General features: G+C 34.2%; 1 protein-coding gene across 6 annotated transcripts in view; it reads left to right on the top strand.

The window, feature by feature from the left end:
- SPEF2 (sperm flagellar 2) overlaps positions 1-11,662 on the top strand; it is a 77,424-nt gene extending 65,762 nt beyond the window's left edge. For 5 of the 6 annotated variants that reach the window (XM_027709117.1, XM_027709115.1, XM_027709116.1 and 2 more), the window contains 5 exons: positions 819-911; positions 1,490-1,663; positions 4,808-4,996; positions 5,124-5,246; positions 10,478-11,662. In XM_027709117.1, the coding sequence (XP_027564918.1) occupies positions 819-911; positions 1,490-1,663; positions 4,808-4,996; positions 5,124-5,246; positions 10,478-10,555 (657 nt within the window). In that variant the 3' untranslated portion in view covers positions 10,556-11,662. The remainder of the gene's footprint in view (positions 1-818; positions 912-1,489; positions 1,664-4,807; positions 4,997-5,123; positions 5,247-10,477) is intronic. The other variant, XM_027709119.1, reaches the window with a different exon arrangement.
- The last annotated feature ends 1,734 nt before the right edge of the window (positions 11,663-13,396 follow it).

The following is a 13,396-nucleotide window of genomic DNA, read 5'->3' as shown; positions in this document are numbered from 1 at the left end:
CAATCACCTAGTGTTGGTTTTCTTCAAAAACTAAATAAAGGCTGTGTTAGTCCAGAAGTCTGTCAGTTTCAGAACTACTTTGGTTATTTAAAACTTGTAGGGGTGCCTGCCAATCCCTACCCACCCCTGACTTGCAAAGAAACAAATTCTGCAAAGCCAAAAATCCCACAAAAAGTGCAGGTCTATCTGCACCTATTTTTCTATTGTTGTAATTTTTACTGAAGTGTGAGAGTTCAAAACTAAGCTAACAGTTGCAAGGTGTGCAGACTGAGAATGTGCGCAGGATCTTACAGTCTGTTCATGCCTATCCTGTTTTAGATCTAGTTGATATTTTCTAGTCTAGTATTATAGAATTGGTTCTGAGCACTTTTAATTTACAGCTGTAGCTATAGCTCTGTAGGCATTAGAGGACATGGTCTGCAGGCATTACATTAGTTATCTTTTTGGGAGCAGGGCAAGCATGAGAAGAGCCATGACTCCATCCTTCATCATCCTAAATTGTGGACAGTTTCTTCTAAAAGTACAGTTCAGACAAAAGCTATGGAGGTAGCAAATGGTATCCTAAAAGGAGGAAACCAGAACATGCATAGAAACTCCACATCATATTTTGCTTTTTTGGCGGTGTAGTTTACCACTATGTATATTCAAGAGCATAAATTCACTTCTCTCCTACTTAATTTTCAGTAATTTCTTAAGTATCTGTTATAAAGTACAAACAGCTACTTAGGAATTAAGCTCTTAGTAACCTGTCTGTTGAACAGTTAAAGACCACCTTATTTTGATGTGTGAAAATTAACAAACTTTTTTTTTTTAATCAGGTTGGCTTATGGTTTAATGGAGATGAAGATCTAAGCATAACAAAAAGTTGCACACAATCTGTGCCTTTAGATAGGCTAAAACACCTCATAAAGGTAACTAAAAACATAGCTTTTTGAAGAGACCACTATTCAAACCTGAGAGGTCTCATACAAAAGTTTCTTGTGTCTTTTTTTTTCCATAATTGCTTCAATGTTTCAGTGTTTTTTGAGGTCAGGTGGTGCTTCAGAATAATGTAGAAAGGAATCTAAGAATTGTCCTACTAAAGTAGTCTATTCAGAATTAATTATTTGTGCTCTTTGTTGAACAACATTAATTTTGCTACACAGTAACCAGCTTTGTAAAGAATGGGAGGCAAATGATCACTGCATAGATGTTTCCATGAAAGAGGGAGCTAATAGTGTGACCTGAATACAAAAAATGCTTTGAACATGTTTGTCATGATAAAAGATTTTATTAATTTTTCCATGTTCTGTGAAATTCAATTTCTGTTTCCTTGAAATACTTAAACACGCGATTTATCTGGATTTACACAGAATTAACATGCTTTTAAACACAGGATCTCTTATTAGGAGTAATTATTGTATTTCATCCTTTTCTCTACAGTCCTTGATTTATATTCCATTAAATTCCACTCATGGAAATTGGTTTACATATTTTCGTCCTTTTACAGTTTTTCTTCAGTTTATTTGCTGATACCAGAAAAGATCCTGCTCTGCTCGACTATACAGAGATGCTGCTTTATTTTGCCTCCCACTCTGATCCAGTTGAAGGTATATACAGAGCACTTAGCATTGCTACTGGAACATACGTTCACAGAAAAAAGGAAGCCTCTCATCCATGTGCGGTAAAGTATTACAGTAAATTACTAGAGAAAGTAGTAGTGCTTTCAAATTGTAAATTAGCTATATTTCTGTATATTTGCTTATCCTGGGTATCTCAAGTCCTTACAAGTAATCTCATTGACTTCATGTGAACTCTGCAAATAGTTTACTGACTTTGGTAGTAATACTCAGAAGGATCCTTCCAAAAGTCTGGAAATTTACTTGCCAAATAATAGTGAAAGTTTGAGATATTTACTGGTAATTACTCCTTGTACATATGAATGTAAGGTAATTCCTTGGCCTAGTCTTAGACCAGCATTCAGTCCCCAGGAATTAGACTGTAGTATGACTGTAGTGTTATCTATAGATGCAACACCTGATATTATTGCTGGTCTTACTTTATTTTCCACTATGTTTCTTTGGGGTATTTAGAAGTAGATACACCTTTGTTTTTATTTTCAAGTGTTTAGTTTTACCTGTAAACCAGAAGGATTAATTAGTTTCATACAAAATAATTTTTAAATGATTTTTACAGCTGTGATGAATGTATTCTCACATCAAATGAAACTGGTCTTTTGAACATTTTTGGTATTTCTGGGCATGTTTTTATTCTTAAAGTCTCAAAATTGCAATTAGTGCACTGCATGCATCAGTTACTTATTATTGGAGTACAAATCATTTTTTTGAGACATACATTACTTATCTGTACACACCTTGGAAAGAACATGCTGTTCCAGATAATAAAATGTTTCATTGCCCTGTCACAACCACAGTGACTGTAGAATTTGCCCAATACTTACTGTACAGTTGAGATCTCTAGAAACAGTAAACAAAGGGCATTATTTTACTGCACAGTGTAATCATATACATAAGCAAAATAACTCACTTCAAATGACAAAACATATTATACTTCCCTGTATTTTATTTGGCACAACAGAGTTTTTTTACTTTGGAGAGAGTGAATAAGACAATTTCCTTTTCACACTTTATTGGAAGAAGTAGAGCACAGAATGCTACCAATTAGATACCGTGGACCTGAACTTAGTTTCCCACATTTCAGTGGAAAATTCTAACTCTCATCTCATTGGATATAAAACTGCACAACCTATTCTCCTCTTTACCAGTTTCGGCGGGGTTTGATCTGCTTGGTTGGAAGTTTTGTAAGATATATCTGCACTGGCATTACCACCTATGTGTCAACAATTTCTTTAGGCTCTGAGTCACAAGTGAAGGTGAATGTTTGCCTTCAACTTACAATTAACAACATATCTCTGAGTAGAAAGAGTTATATCCCATCTAACCAGAGAATTTCCTCATGCCTAATTTCCCACTCAAGGCACTGCCTCTGTGAATCTGTGCTGTGTCCTATGCACAATGTATTATACAGACAGTTTGTATGCCTAATTCATTTGGAGACCCTCTTAGAAACCTAGGAATATCTAAGAGTTAAATGTTAAATCTTGCTTGTGTGGATTCTCTTTGACTTTAGAATTGTCTGTTATAGGTTGATGCTCAGAATCACGGGACTGATAGAACACCATTTTAAATATTTTCTTTCTTCTTATGCCTTGTGTTCCATCTTTGTGCACTTTAACAATAATGTTGAATACAGACAAAAGAGAACAAAGGAAATCCCATTCCATTGAAGGAAATTCATTTTCTCCATTGGTTTTAGTAGAGCCAACATTTCATGCAAGTTGTACCACAAACACAAGCGGGCAAAGAGTAAATTGTGTATTGATATTGTGTCATGTTTGAGCCAAGTTCCATCAAATACAGAGAATCCTGAAGGCATCCAAAGTGCTTTTCAGCACCAAATTAAGAACCTAAATCTTTGTTTCCCTGCGGCCGTTTACATGTGATCTAAATATCCCAGTTCTCACTACGGGTACTGGAAATTTAGTAAATATTATCAGTGGAATATTCATCAGTGAAATATAAAGAGCTATGCTACTCACCTCTAAGAAGTTTTCTAATACAGTTTAGGTAGCTGGCTTATAAGTAGGCACTTATGCAGCTGTACCTCATTTGTCTCTTTTTCTTGTTTCATGCCAATAATTGTAATGACTTCTCATTGGTAACTGCCTACAGAAATGCATCTGAAACTTTCATGCTGTTAATAAGAAAAGCTCAGACAAACATATTCTTGAGACTTCTTTAACTTCATAGCAAAGACCTTAAATGCTTAACTTTTAAGTCTCGATAAATGTTGTTATTGGCTATGTAGGTCTGAAAACTAAATGTAAATGATGCAGTGGGAGATAGAAAAACTTCAGTGCTGATATTTGTGTAATCTCAACTATTGTATGTTAAAAAGACTGTATAAATGACTCTGCTCCTCCTGTGTTCAAAATTGCATGTTTTAAGGCCTAAGGCATGTAGCACAAGTGTGACTGAATCTCAGCAGTCACTCCCTCCTAATGAGGAGAGAAATGGTTTGTTCAATTAAATGCAATTTCCTGTTGTTGTTAGTTGTTAGTTTGCACAGTGGCATAATCTAGTCAAAGCATTGTTCACCTACGTGGGATCCTTTCTCATCTTTGTGCTCACAAATCTCTACAGCAGGTTTGGTTTTGGTTTTGTTTGGGTTTTTTTCTCTTTGGCCAGTCCTTATATCACCACAAAGCTACCTAATTGCTTGTTTAAATAAAATTCTAAATTTTCTGCATAAAACAGAAAATGTCATCTTTCTCTGTGGAGAGCTGCTGAGTCTATGTTAACTGTTGGTCAAAATAGAGTTCTTGCAATGACTCCTTCATTTGGACTAGAAAATTCCTACTGTTTTTTTCATGTGAACATCCAGAATCCCCAAGTTTACTCCTTATATAAACACAAAGTTCTTGGTATTGTAATTTGTAGCTATTAAATATTTTTATGTTTTGTTGCTCTGAGAAATATTAATTTTTCTGTAAAATGTTGGCCACATTCCTGGAAAAAGCTGTTTATTAAATTTCTGCTAATGCCAACATTATAGATATTTCTGGACTCTTAAGATCTATTCCTTCATCCCACAGTGCAGTAGATAATTTTGTGTGAGTTGATGATTTTTGTTTTGCAAGAACTTAAGTTTGAAGTGTAATCCATTGATCCTTAATGAATGTTTAACTGAAACAGATGATCTACTGACAGACTATTTATCCCCAAGTATTATACATTAATTTTCTTAGGATTCTCCATACCCCAGCACATTGTCAAATGAGAAGACTTTAAAAGAAAATGAAAAAGAAGTCTTGAATTACACCGGTAAAGGAGTAATTTCTGTGGCAACTCTATTCAAAGTGTTTCATACTGGAGGAAGAAAAGATCAAGATAATCATAGATTTAGCGATCTGGAGAAGGCAGGCAACTATGACGAGGTAGGCAGATTGATTCAAAGAAGGTTTTGTAGCTTGCATTATATGTTATATAAATACCTACCGTAATCTTTGCTTTTCCACCAATTTTTTAAACAATAAATTGACCATGTATTATTTTTTCTTTAAGCATTTCATCAAAATATACAAAGAATTAGGTATTGAAGATCTGACACCTATTCCGGTTGAACTCCTTTTGATTCACTCCTTCATGAAAGACTTGATCAACAGCTATCAAGGATACAAACTTCATGTGAGTATTGCTTTTTGGGACCAAAAACTTTATAAGCACACATATTTAAATTTGCATTATCCTAGAAATGTAAGTGTAATTAGTGTAGATGCTGCCAATTTGCAGTGTAGATCAGCTGTACAGCTGTAGGTTAGATCAGTTGTTTTCTTGTCCATGAAAGACTGTGCTGCTTTCTGACCTATTTTTTGTACACGTCTGGCTGGCCTGTAGCTGCCTACAGGTTTTCTGCTGCCTTGTCACATCCAGCATTGCCTTTCTCCTTACCCATAGGAAGGATACTGTTTTTGTTATCTTCCCGACAGGATCATACTGCAGGACACTATAGGGTATGTGGTAGGTCATGTTCCATCCCAGGCTGACCAGGCTGCAGAAAAGGAGGTAGTAAAGACCAAGTGTTCTTCCCTGCCATTCTCTAGAGCTTCCCTCTTACCTGCACCTATGCTTAAACATGCATTAAAACAGTTGCACATAAGGCAGGTTTGGGCCAAGGTATAACCCTATTTAATGTGCCAAGCTATGGCAAAAATACATGATATACAGGGTCTAAGAAAATAGTGTGAGACAAGATGAAAGGATGCTTGCATTTGCATGCCCAGCGTTCAAATATAAACAGTCTTCACAGGTTTGAGATGATCACCACCAAGGGCACATAGTGTCCCACAAAATCTGAATAAGATAAATTATACTTCAGGAGTAACTTGCACATTTTTCTGAATTATATTCATCACTTGTAGGATGTGAAGTGCCCAGCATTTATTATATCACTCTTAATCATTTTTAGTAAAAGATGAGATATAAGAATAAAAGAATATATTTACTCAGTCAAAGTGAGGGTTAAAAATTAATTTGCTATAATAGGAAGAGATAGAAAAGGAAAATGTAAGATAAAGACAACACAATTGAAGATTATAACTTCCAGTGGGTATCCTGCCTATGTTGACATCTCAGCCAGTTTAGGAAGATAGACACCATGGAATGTTAGGTCATTTCTCCCTTTCCTTCCCTATTCTTTCTTCCTGACCCTTTTAATTTAATTAGTACTTGGTTTTCTAATTTGAATTCTTTTTCCATCCTCACTGAATTTCTTGTAGGCCAAAGCATTTCTTGAACCAGTTGTCTGTATGTGTTCCATCTCAGGAGTTGTTCTTCACACAAACACCTCATTGACTTTGTTACATTTAACATAATGCAACCTCTTCATGTAGACCAAATGTGATGCAACCTAAAATAATACTTAACTAAGGTGTAAACTGAGAAAAGCCATATCTATATGCTCAACTATTTACAGCAAGGGTGACTTTTTTTTTAAAATCTCTTCACACCAACCAAGAGCTGCAAATAAAAAGCACAGCATCTATTCTTTAGTAAAATTTCCAATCTTTCTTTACCACTTTTAGGAGGAACTGTTATATAGCTTAAAGAGTAGACTGTAGTACGCATTGAAAATTTATTAGCTACCATTGATCACCTATGTTATTTCTGGCTGGTAGGATATATTCAGAACACTTCAGTTATAAAAATTGTCACTCTGTGAGAAAAAGTGTAAGATAGTGTTGGTAATAGCTGAGGGTTTCAGTGTACATATTCCAGCCCAAAGGAGTTTTCACCTCTTGTTTATATGTTGGTATCATTGCACTTAAATGATACATTTTTCCTCTTATTTGGCAGGTTTGTTTGATGCCTGTATCAGCTGACTCAACAGTTAGGTGATGCAGAGCTTCAGTTCTAATTTGTAATACTTTAAAATTTTCTCTTCAAAAGGCTTATGCTGACTGTATCTCAAATACAGTACTCTACGGTTTCTATACTTTAACCAGAATATTTTATTTCCTTGACTGTATTATTAAATACAGACTGCTGTTTTATGCATGAAATCAACACTTCACAGTCTTGCTTTCAAGTTCTGACTTTCAAGTTCTAACTGGTGAAGAATTATGACCACAAGTTCTTAAATCAGGTTTACAAAAAAGTGTTATATTCATCAGCAAACAGGCATAGAGACCCAGGGGCCATTGTTATAAGTACATTACAATTCTGGTCTAAAACCTATGAACTCCAGGAAGAGTCTTCCTCCGTCAATTCAATTGTACATTGTACAATAAGTACATTACAATTCTGGTCTAAAACCTATGAACTCCAGGAAGAGTCTTCCTCCGTCAATTCAATATTTGGGGAACAGGTAAACTTTTTTTCTTTCCACGACATTGCTGAAGTAAGTAAACAATATTTTTACCAACAATTATTTTTTCAGAAATTCTCCTGAGACATGTCTAAAAAAATGAAATTCAACCACAGTGCTGTTATTTTGAGATCATTTACAAGATAAATATAGCAAGTTAGGGTGTGGTTTCTAAAGTGTTTCTGCTAATGCATTCAGAAACATCAGAAAATAAAATGTTTTGCTGAAAGCTATAAATGGAATACCTAGCTTACAATTTTTTCGAGTTAGGACACCTGATTCCTTTGGATCTTGATGATCTGTTCAATTTTAACCAATACTATCTCTCATAAAAAATATTTTTCAAGATGAGATATATTCTTGTCTTTTGAAGGGATTTTGTTTTCTCAGTTCAGGTACCAGTGGGCTGTCAACATCCTGCATGATGATGACCTTCTGACCTTTCAGCCTTAGTAAAAATGTCAACAAAGAATAAGCTTGGAAATTCTATGACTTTTTCATCTGGTCTTTCCTGTCCTGATTACAAATCTTTCTGGTCTTGACTAGAGCTATCAAGTGGTTTGCCATTGTCAACACATATTTTTTCTGCTTATCACATGAAATTTGTTACTTGAGAGTAGTTAGATGACACCTATATGTGTATGTTTATGAATACACTTCATTACGTTCCAAATTAAGTTTTCATTAAATAACTTTGATAATAAATGAGACAATATTTTTATTAGACCAACTGATTCAGGAGGAAGAAACAAGTGGTTTTGCCTTTTCCACTGCATGGGTTTGTCTGTTTGGTTTGTTCAATTAAAGGGTCTTCTTCAGGCCTTATATTATTTATTGTTACAATTGTTCCATCTGTTCTGAGACTGTCACAGATGCAGAACTAGAGAAACAATCACACATTTCAGTAACTCTGCATTTTGATTCTGATAAATTTAAAGAAAGAGTCTGGGGTATATTCTGCTTCTAGAATTTGTAATGCAGTATCTGTTAATTTGAGTGGACTACTTTCTTATAATTACTGAGGATAACAGGGTAGCTTGATAATTAGGATTCAGTTGATTGATATAAAAATATTATGCATTGGATAAATTATGTTACATGTTTTATCCTGCTTTCAAATCCTAAACAGTCCTTTTTAAAAAGCTCTGGCTTTGAAGATAGGGATATCACACTGTCTTTCTATGCATCTGTGTTTTGAATACATTTAATATAGGCCCTTGCATTATGCTTATTCCTTCCAAATTAATTATCATATTATTGTTATTGTTGTTAATTCTGTTAATCATTTCAATAACATAACTCAGATATTTATTCGAATAGGAATTCCACTGAAATAAGTTTTCTGTTAATGTATAGTTAGCATGTCTTTATCAAAAATTTTTATTAGTGTGCTGAGGAATTATTACAAAACCTCTCTTTACTCACAGCAGCCATTTGATGTTTCAAGACTCAAACATTCAGAACTCCACATATAACTTAACAAAGTAATCTGTTCATGCAGAGTATATTCAGTACATCTGATGACCTGGACCATATAGTTCATAGTCAGTGCTTTGACAGAAAAAAGCACTGCTGAATCACTGTCTAGTCATAGGCTGTAGTTGTAATACTTGTGAAACTTGAGAAGCTTTTTTCATGTGGTGTTTTAAATGTCTCAGTGTGCAAGAAAAGGAAAATTTAACGCAGTGTTTAAATACCTAGTTTAAAGAGGAGACCTGTGTTATGCTTCTTTTTATCATGTATTTCATTCCTAAAAAATCATAAAATGAAATGTGCATGAACAATATTGTTTCTTACATTCAAAAAATATTAAAAAATGTATTTTGGAACAGTAAATTTGCTTCATTAAACACAAAGTAAATCAGTTGAACTACTGTATCTCCAGTATTTTGACAGTATTTAAGATTACATTTGCTAATATTTACTGTTGTGGAACTGGAATTGAAACTCCTTTTTCTGACTCAATGTGCTGAAAAGGGCCTTGTCCTACTGAAGTATTTCTTTGAGTTGAAGACAAACATTAGTGCTGCCTTCTAAATCAAATGACTGGTAAAATTTCCTTTTAACATGTTTCTGCTGTATTCACTGAAATACTTCTGATGTTTTGCAAGCTTGTGAAGCATCATTTCCATACATGCAGTTCTTGCTTTTGAAAAAAGGCTGTATCTTCAAAATATGCACAAAATATTTATTGGACTATATACCTGAATTTAAACTAATTTATTTTATAAAAATTCTGACTGTTAATTATTCTTCCAAAGGAAAAAATATGTTTACTGACAATATTGGAAAATGCTAATAAGTTAAATTACTATTTATCTTTGTACTGAACATTCAGCATGGGGTTTTTTTTAAACCAAAAATTCCTTGTTCATCCTACTAAGACAGTGAATAAAATTGCTAAAATTGGAAATAGAACAGATTGTGCTAATACAAAATTATTGAAAATAAACAAATTGAACAAAAAAGAACTGAACACAAAATAAAACTAATGAGGGTATGTATTCTTCCAAATGTTAATTACTTATTTTCTTTTATATCCATTTCCTGGAATTGTTTAAGTTCAGACTGAAATATGGCATGTGAAAAAAAAAAAGAAACTTTATTGGAGAGTTTGTCTTTGTGTGTTCTGAATAACATTTACTGGTTTAGACAACAGTTTTAATACCTCTCTTTAGGGATATGTTTAAGCTGATGTTTAAGATCTCTGTTTACTTTAAGAATTGCATTTTAGCACATTGCAGTTTTGTAAAGCCACCAAAGGCAATGAGGTTCTGGGGATAACATGAAAACATCATCTCAGTGATATTAATACCTAAGCTGACTGACAGAATTGGTTTTAGTGCTCTTCTGGAAGAAAACTTCTGTAACCTGGGGAACATGTAACTTATCTCCACTGAAGTTAGTTTTTCATCACAGTCTTCTAGTCACTAGTTAGAAAGCTCACCCTGTGGAAAGAAAGCTCACCTCAGGGTGTTATTATTACAAGTTTTAAGGTGGATCAGGCTGCAACATGGAATGACCTTTTAACATTTCTTTTTTCTTTTCATAGGACATTAAAATCTTTCTCCAAAGAGCTAAACAAGCACACCCTACTGATGGGGGGGAAAAAGCATTAAAACATCATTAAAACATACATTAAAAACATCAATGTATGAAAAACTGTTGTTCATGAACATTAAGAAATATTTTTTTCTAAGTTTGTAAGAAATGTGTCTTACATCTCCAGTCCTCTCTTCCATGAGAAAGGTTTTTTTGTTTATTGTTGTGAGAGCAAAATCCCATTGCAATTACACATTTTCTGTTACTTTAAATTTAAAAAAAAAACAAAACCACCAACAGGAAAAGTTATGGTTTGCTCATGTCAAATAGTCTGATGATATTTCTAAATAAAATTAAACCAATTTCTGAATGTAAATAGAGATGATAATGTGTTCATTAAGAGTTGGTTTAAGAAAAGGAGATGTCCAATTCTTCTAAGTAAACTAAGGTATCTGCTCACTTTTTGTTATGTGTATAGTTTAATATTTAGTTAATTAAATGTTGTAATCAATTCTTTAAAACATGTTGCAATTTGTAGCTAATAAAATAAGTAAATGAAAACACTGCTTTTTTAAAGATCAGGATCAACTATCAAAAGGGCATGAAAATGGGGTGCCTGTTGGCAGTGGAGATGATGACTTTGCTATTCAACCTTTCTATTTCTAACCTTCCACTACATCTCAATTCTGCTACCCCGTACTAAAAATCTACAGGCTCTTCCTCCACTGCAGCACCAGGCAGAGCCCAGTGGTGTGGGTGGCACAGGATCACCTCCTCTCACAGCATGTGGCATAGACATACAGCAGCAGGGCAAGCAGCGCACCATTTGTGGTTCCACTGCTAATTTTGCACATCACATCAGTGGCTGCAAGAATAAGGAGGGTTCCACACCACTGTTTTCAGTAATTGACCAAGAGTCCTTTTTTTATTCACATGGTGTATTCAAGGGCACCGTGTTCTCCAGACAAGTGTTGCAGATTTTCATGTGTGATGCATATTCATCTAAAACTCTCTATGGCACACCATGACACCTAGAGGATGTTGCCTTCTCTGGCAGATGAAGCAGAGTCTTGGTCAAATGTTTTCATTTATGGCTGAAGTGGTTGTTTCTTCTTCTATATCAAGTGTGACTGTTACTGTTTTTTCTGGAAGTTGTTCTGGAATAGATTTCAAATAAATTTTACTGTTATTAGGATGTTTGTGTTTCAATGTAGTTTTATTCAACTTTTCCATTCTCTTGTGTCTGGTGACGGCTAACTATAAAATGATAGGAACTGGTTTTTCATGGAACTTTGTGACATGCATTTCAGAATACTCCTGAATTAAAAATCAAGATATCTAATAAATCTTTGGTTTTCAGTGGTGTTCATTCTTCTGATCTACTGTTTCAAGTTTTCTGAGGACTAAACATAGGAAACAAGTGCCTGTGATTATCTGAACTCAGTATAGCATCTAATTTGTAGTCTGTCAGCTGCCCAAGATGGTAGCTAACATTGGGCATTCTACATTGTTTTGCTAGCCTAGAAATGTTATTAGTAAGTAAATAATTCCAAGATGCCTGCTGATATCTGAACAGTGCTCCTTCATTCTGGAGTATATTTTTTTCTGGATTCAGCATTACCCTGGTAAAAATTGCACAAAATATTTAAAGGTTCCTTTCCCTGATTTGATTCAGCAAAGCATTCAAACATATGATGTTCTCTAAGAATACAAATAGTCCCATTGAAGTCACATAGGGACCCACAAACCTTTCCCCTTTGTTGAGAATGGCATCTGCAGAGAATGTTTTTTACGTTTTTAATCTGTCTTTATTAGTTTTTAGCCAAGTATGTATGACACTGTAGTACTTGCATAACAGTTGCTGATGTCCCTTATGAGGTTTCTAGATTGTCTTCTTGAAATGTAAAAAAATTATCTATTCAAAAAACAGTAGTAGTATACAAAAAAAAAGATAAACTAGCATAGTTACGGTTAGACAGTGACGAACAGACCAGATAAATAAATTTATCTGGTAGTAAATATTTTGTCGGAATCTTAGAACCTGATGTCAATAATGGTGGGTTTATTTCTTTGTTGATTAAAGACAGTAAAATTTTGAAAGGAAAGTTAGTCTAGAGGTAGCAGATCAAAGCATTTATATGTGATATACTAATCTCAGAATAGAACCCAGTGAGATTATCACTTCAGGCAAATAATGTTGTGTCTCTTCACTCTACCTATTTTGTCTAACCACACCGGCACAGAAACAGATGTAACTTTGTTGTGCCCCCGCAAACCATGCTGAAACCTCAACATCCTCATTTTACTTGTGACAACAGACTTTATGATGCGTACAAATTAATCTGCTTTGTTACCAGAATCATTTCTTCACATAACATGTACAACTTGGTCAAAATTTCGTCCCCAACATTTTTGAAACATTATATCTATCTATCTATCTATCTATATTCATACAAGACTGGCTTTTTACTTCTCATATGAAAATATTACATGGATAGAAAAGAATTGCAATGCAGCTCTCTGCCTTTTGCATGTTTCATAGTCTTTAAATTGTGCTTTTGTTCCAAATAAAACTAAAGAAGGCTAACTAAGAAACTAACTAAATAGTTTCTTAGTGAAAGCCAGCTCTAATTAGTAAGTGTTAGATTCTGACTTTGCATGCTGGAGATCTCCATGTGAAAATAAAAAGGCATTATTTTCAGAAAGCTTGCCTACAGTCCATAAACCTGAATGAGGGAAGAGGGAACTTCAGCTACTGGAAATCATAAATTTCTATTTAGGTAAGATTTTGCAAGTATTACTCCTTTGTCATACACTATTTATATATTTTACTTATGGCCTAGAATAGGACATAAAGTCATTACTGATAAAGTTTGAAATTAAGTGCAGATTGTGCAGTGTCAAGTAATGAACAGTAAAGTGGATTCCA

Source organism: Neopelma chrysocephalum, unplaced genomic scaffold (genome assembly GCF_003984885.1).
Source record: "Neopelma chrysocephalum unplaced genomic scaffold, ASM398488v2 Primary Assembly neopelma1_96688, whole genome shotgun sequence".
NCBI classification, from domain to species: Eukaryota; Metazoa; Chordata; class Aves; order Passeriformes; family Pipridae; genus Neopelma; species Neopelma chrysocephalum.
Note: the sequence above shows the minus strand (reverse complement) of the source record. Positions and strands in the feature narration are given on the sequence as shown.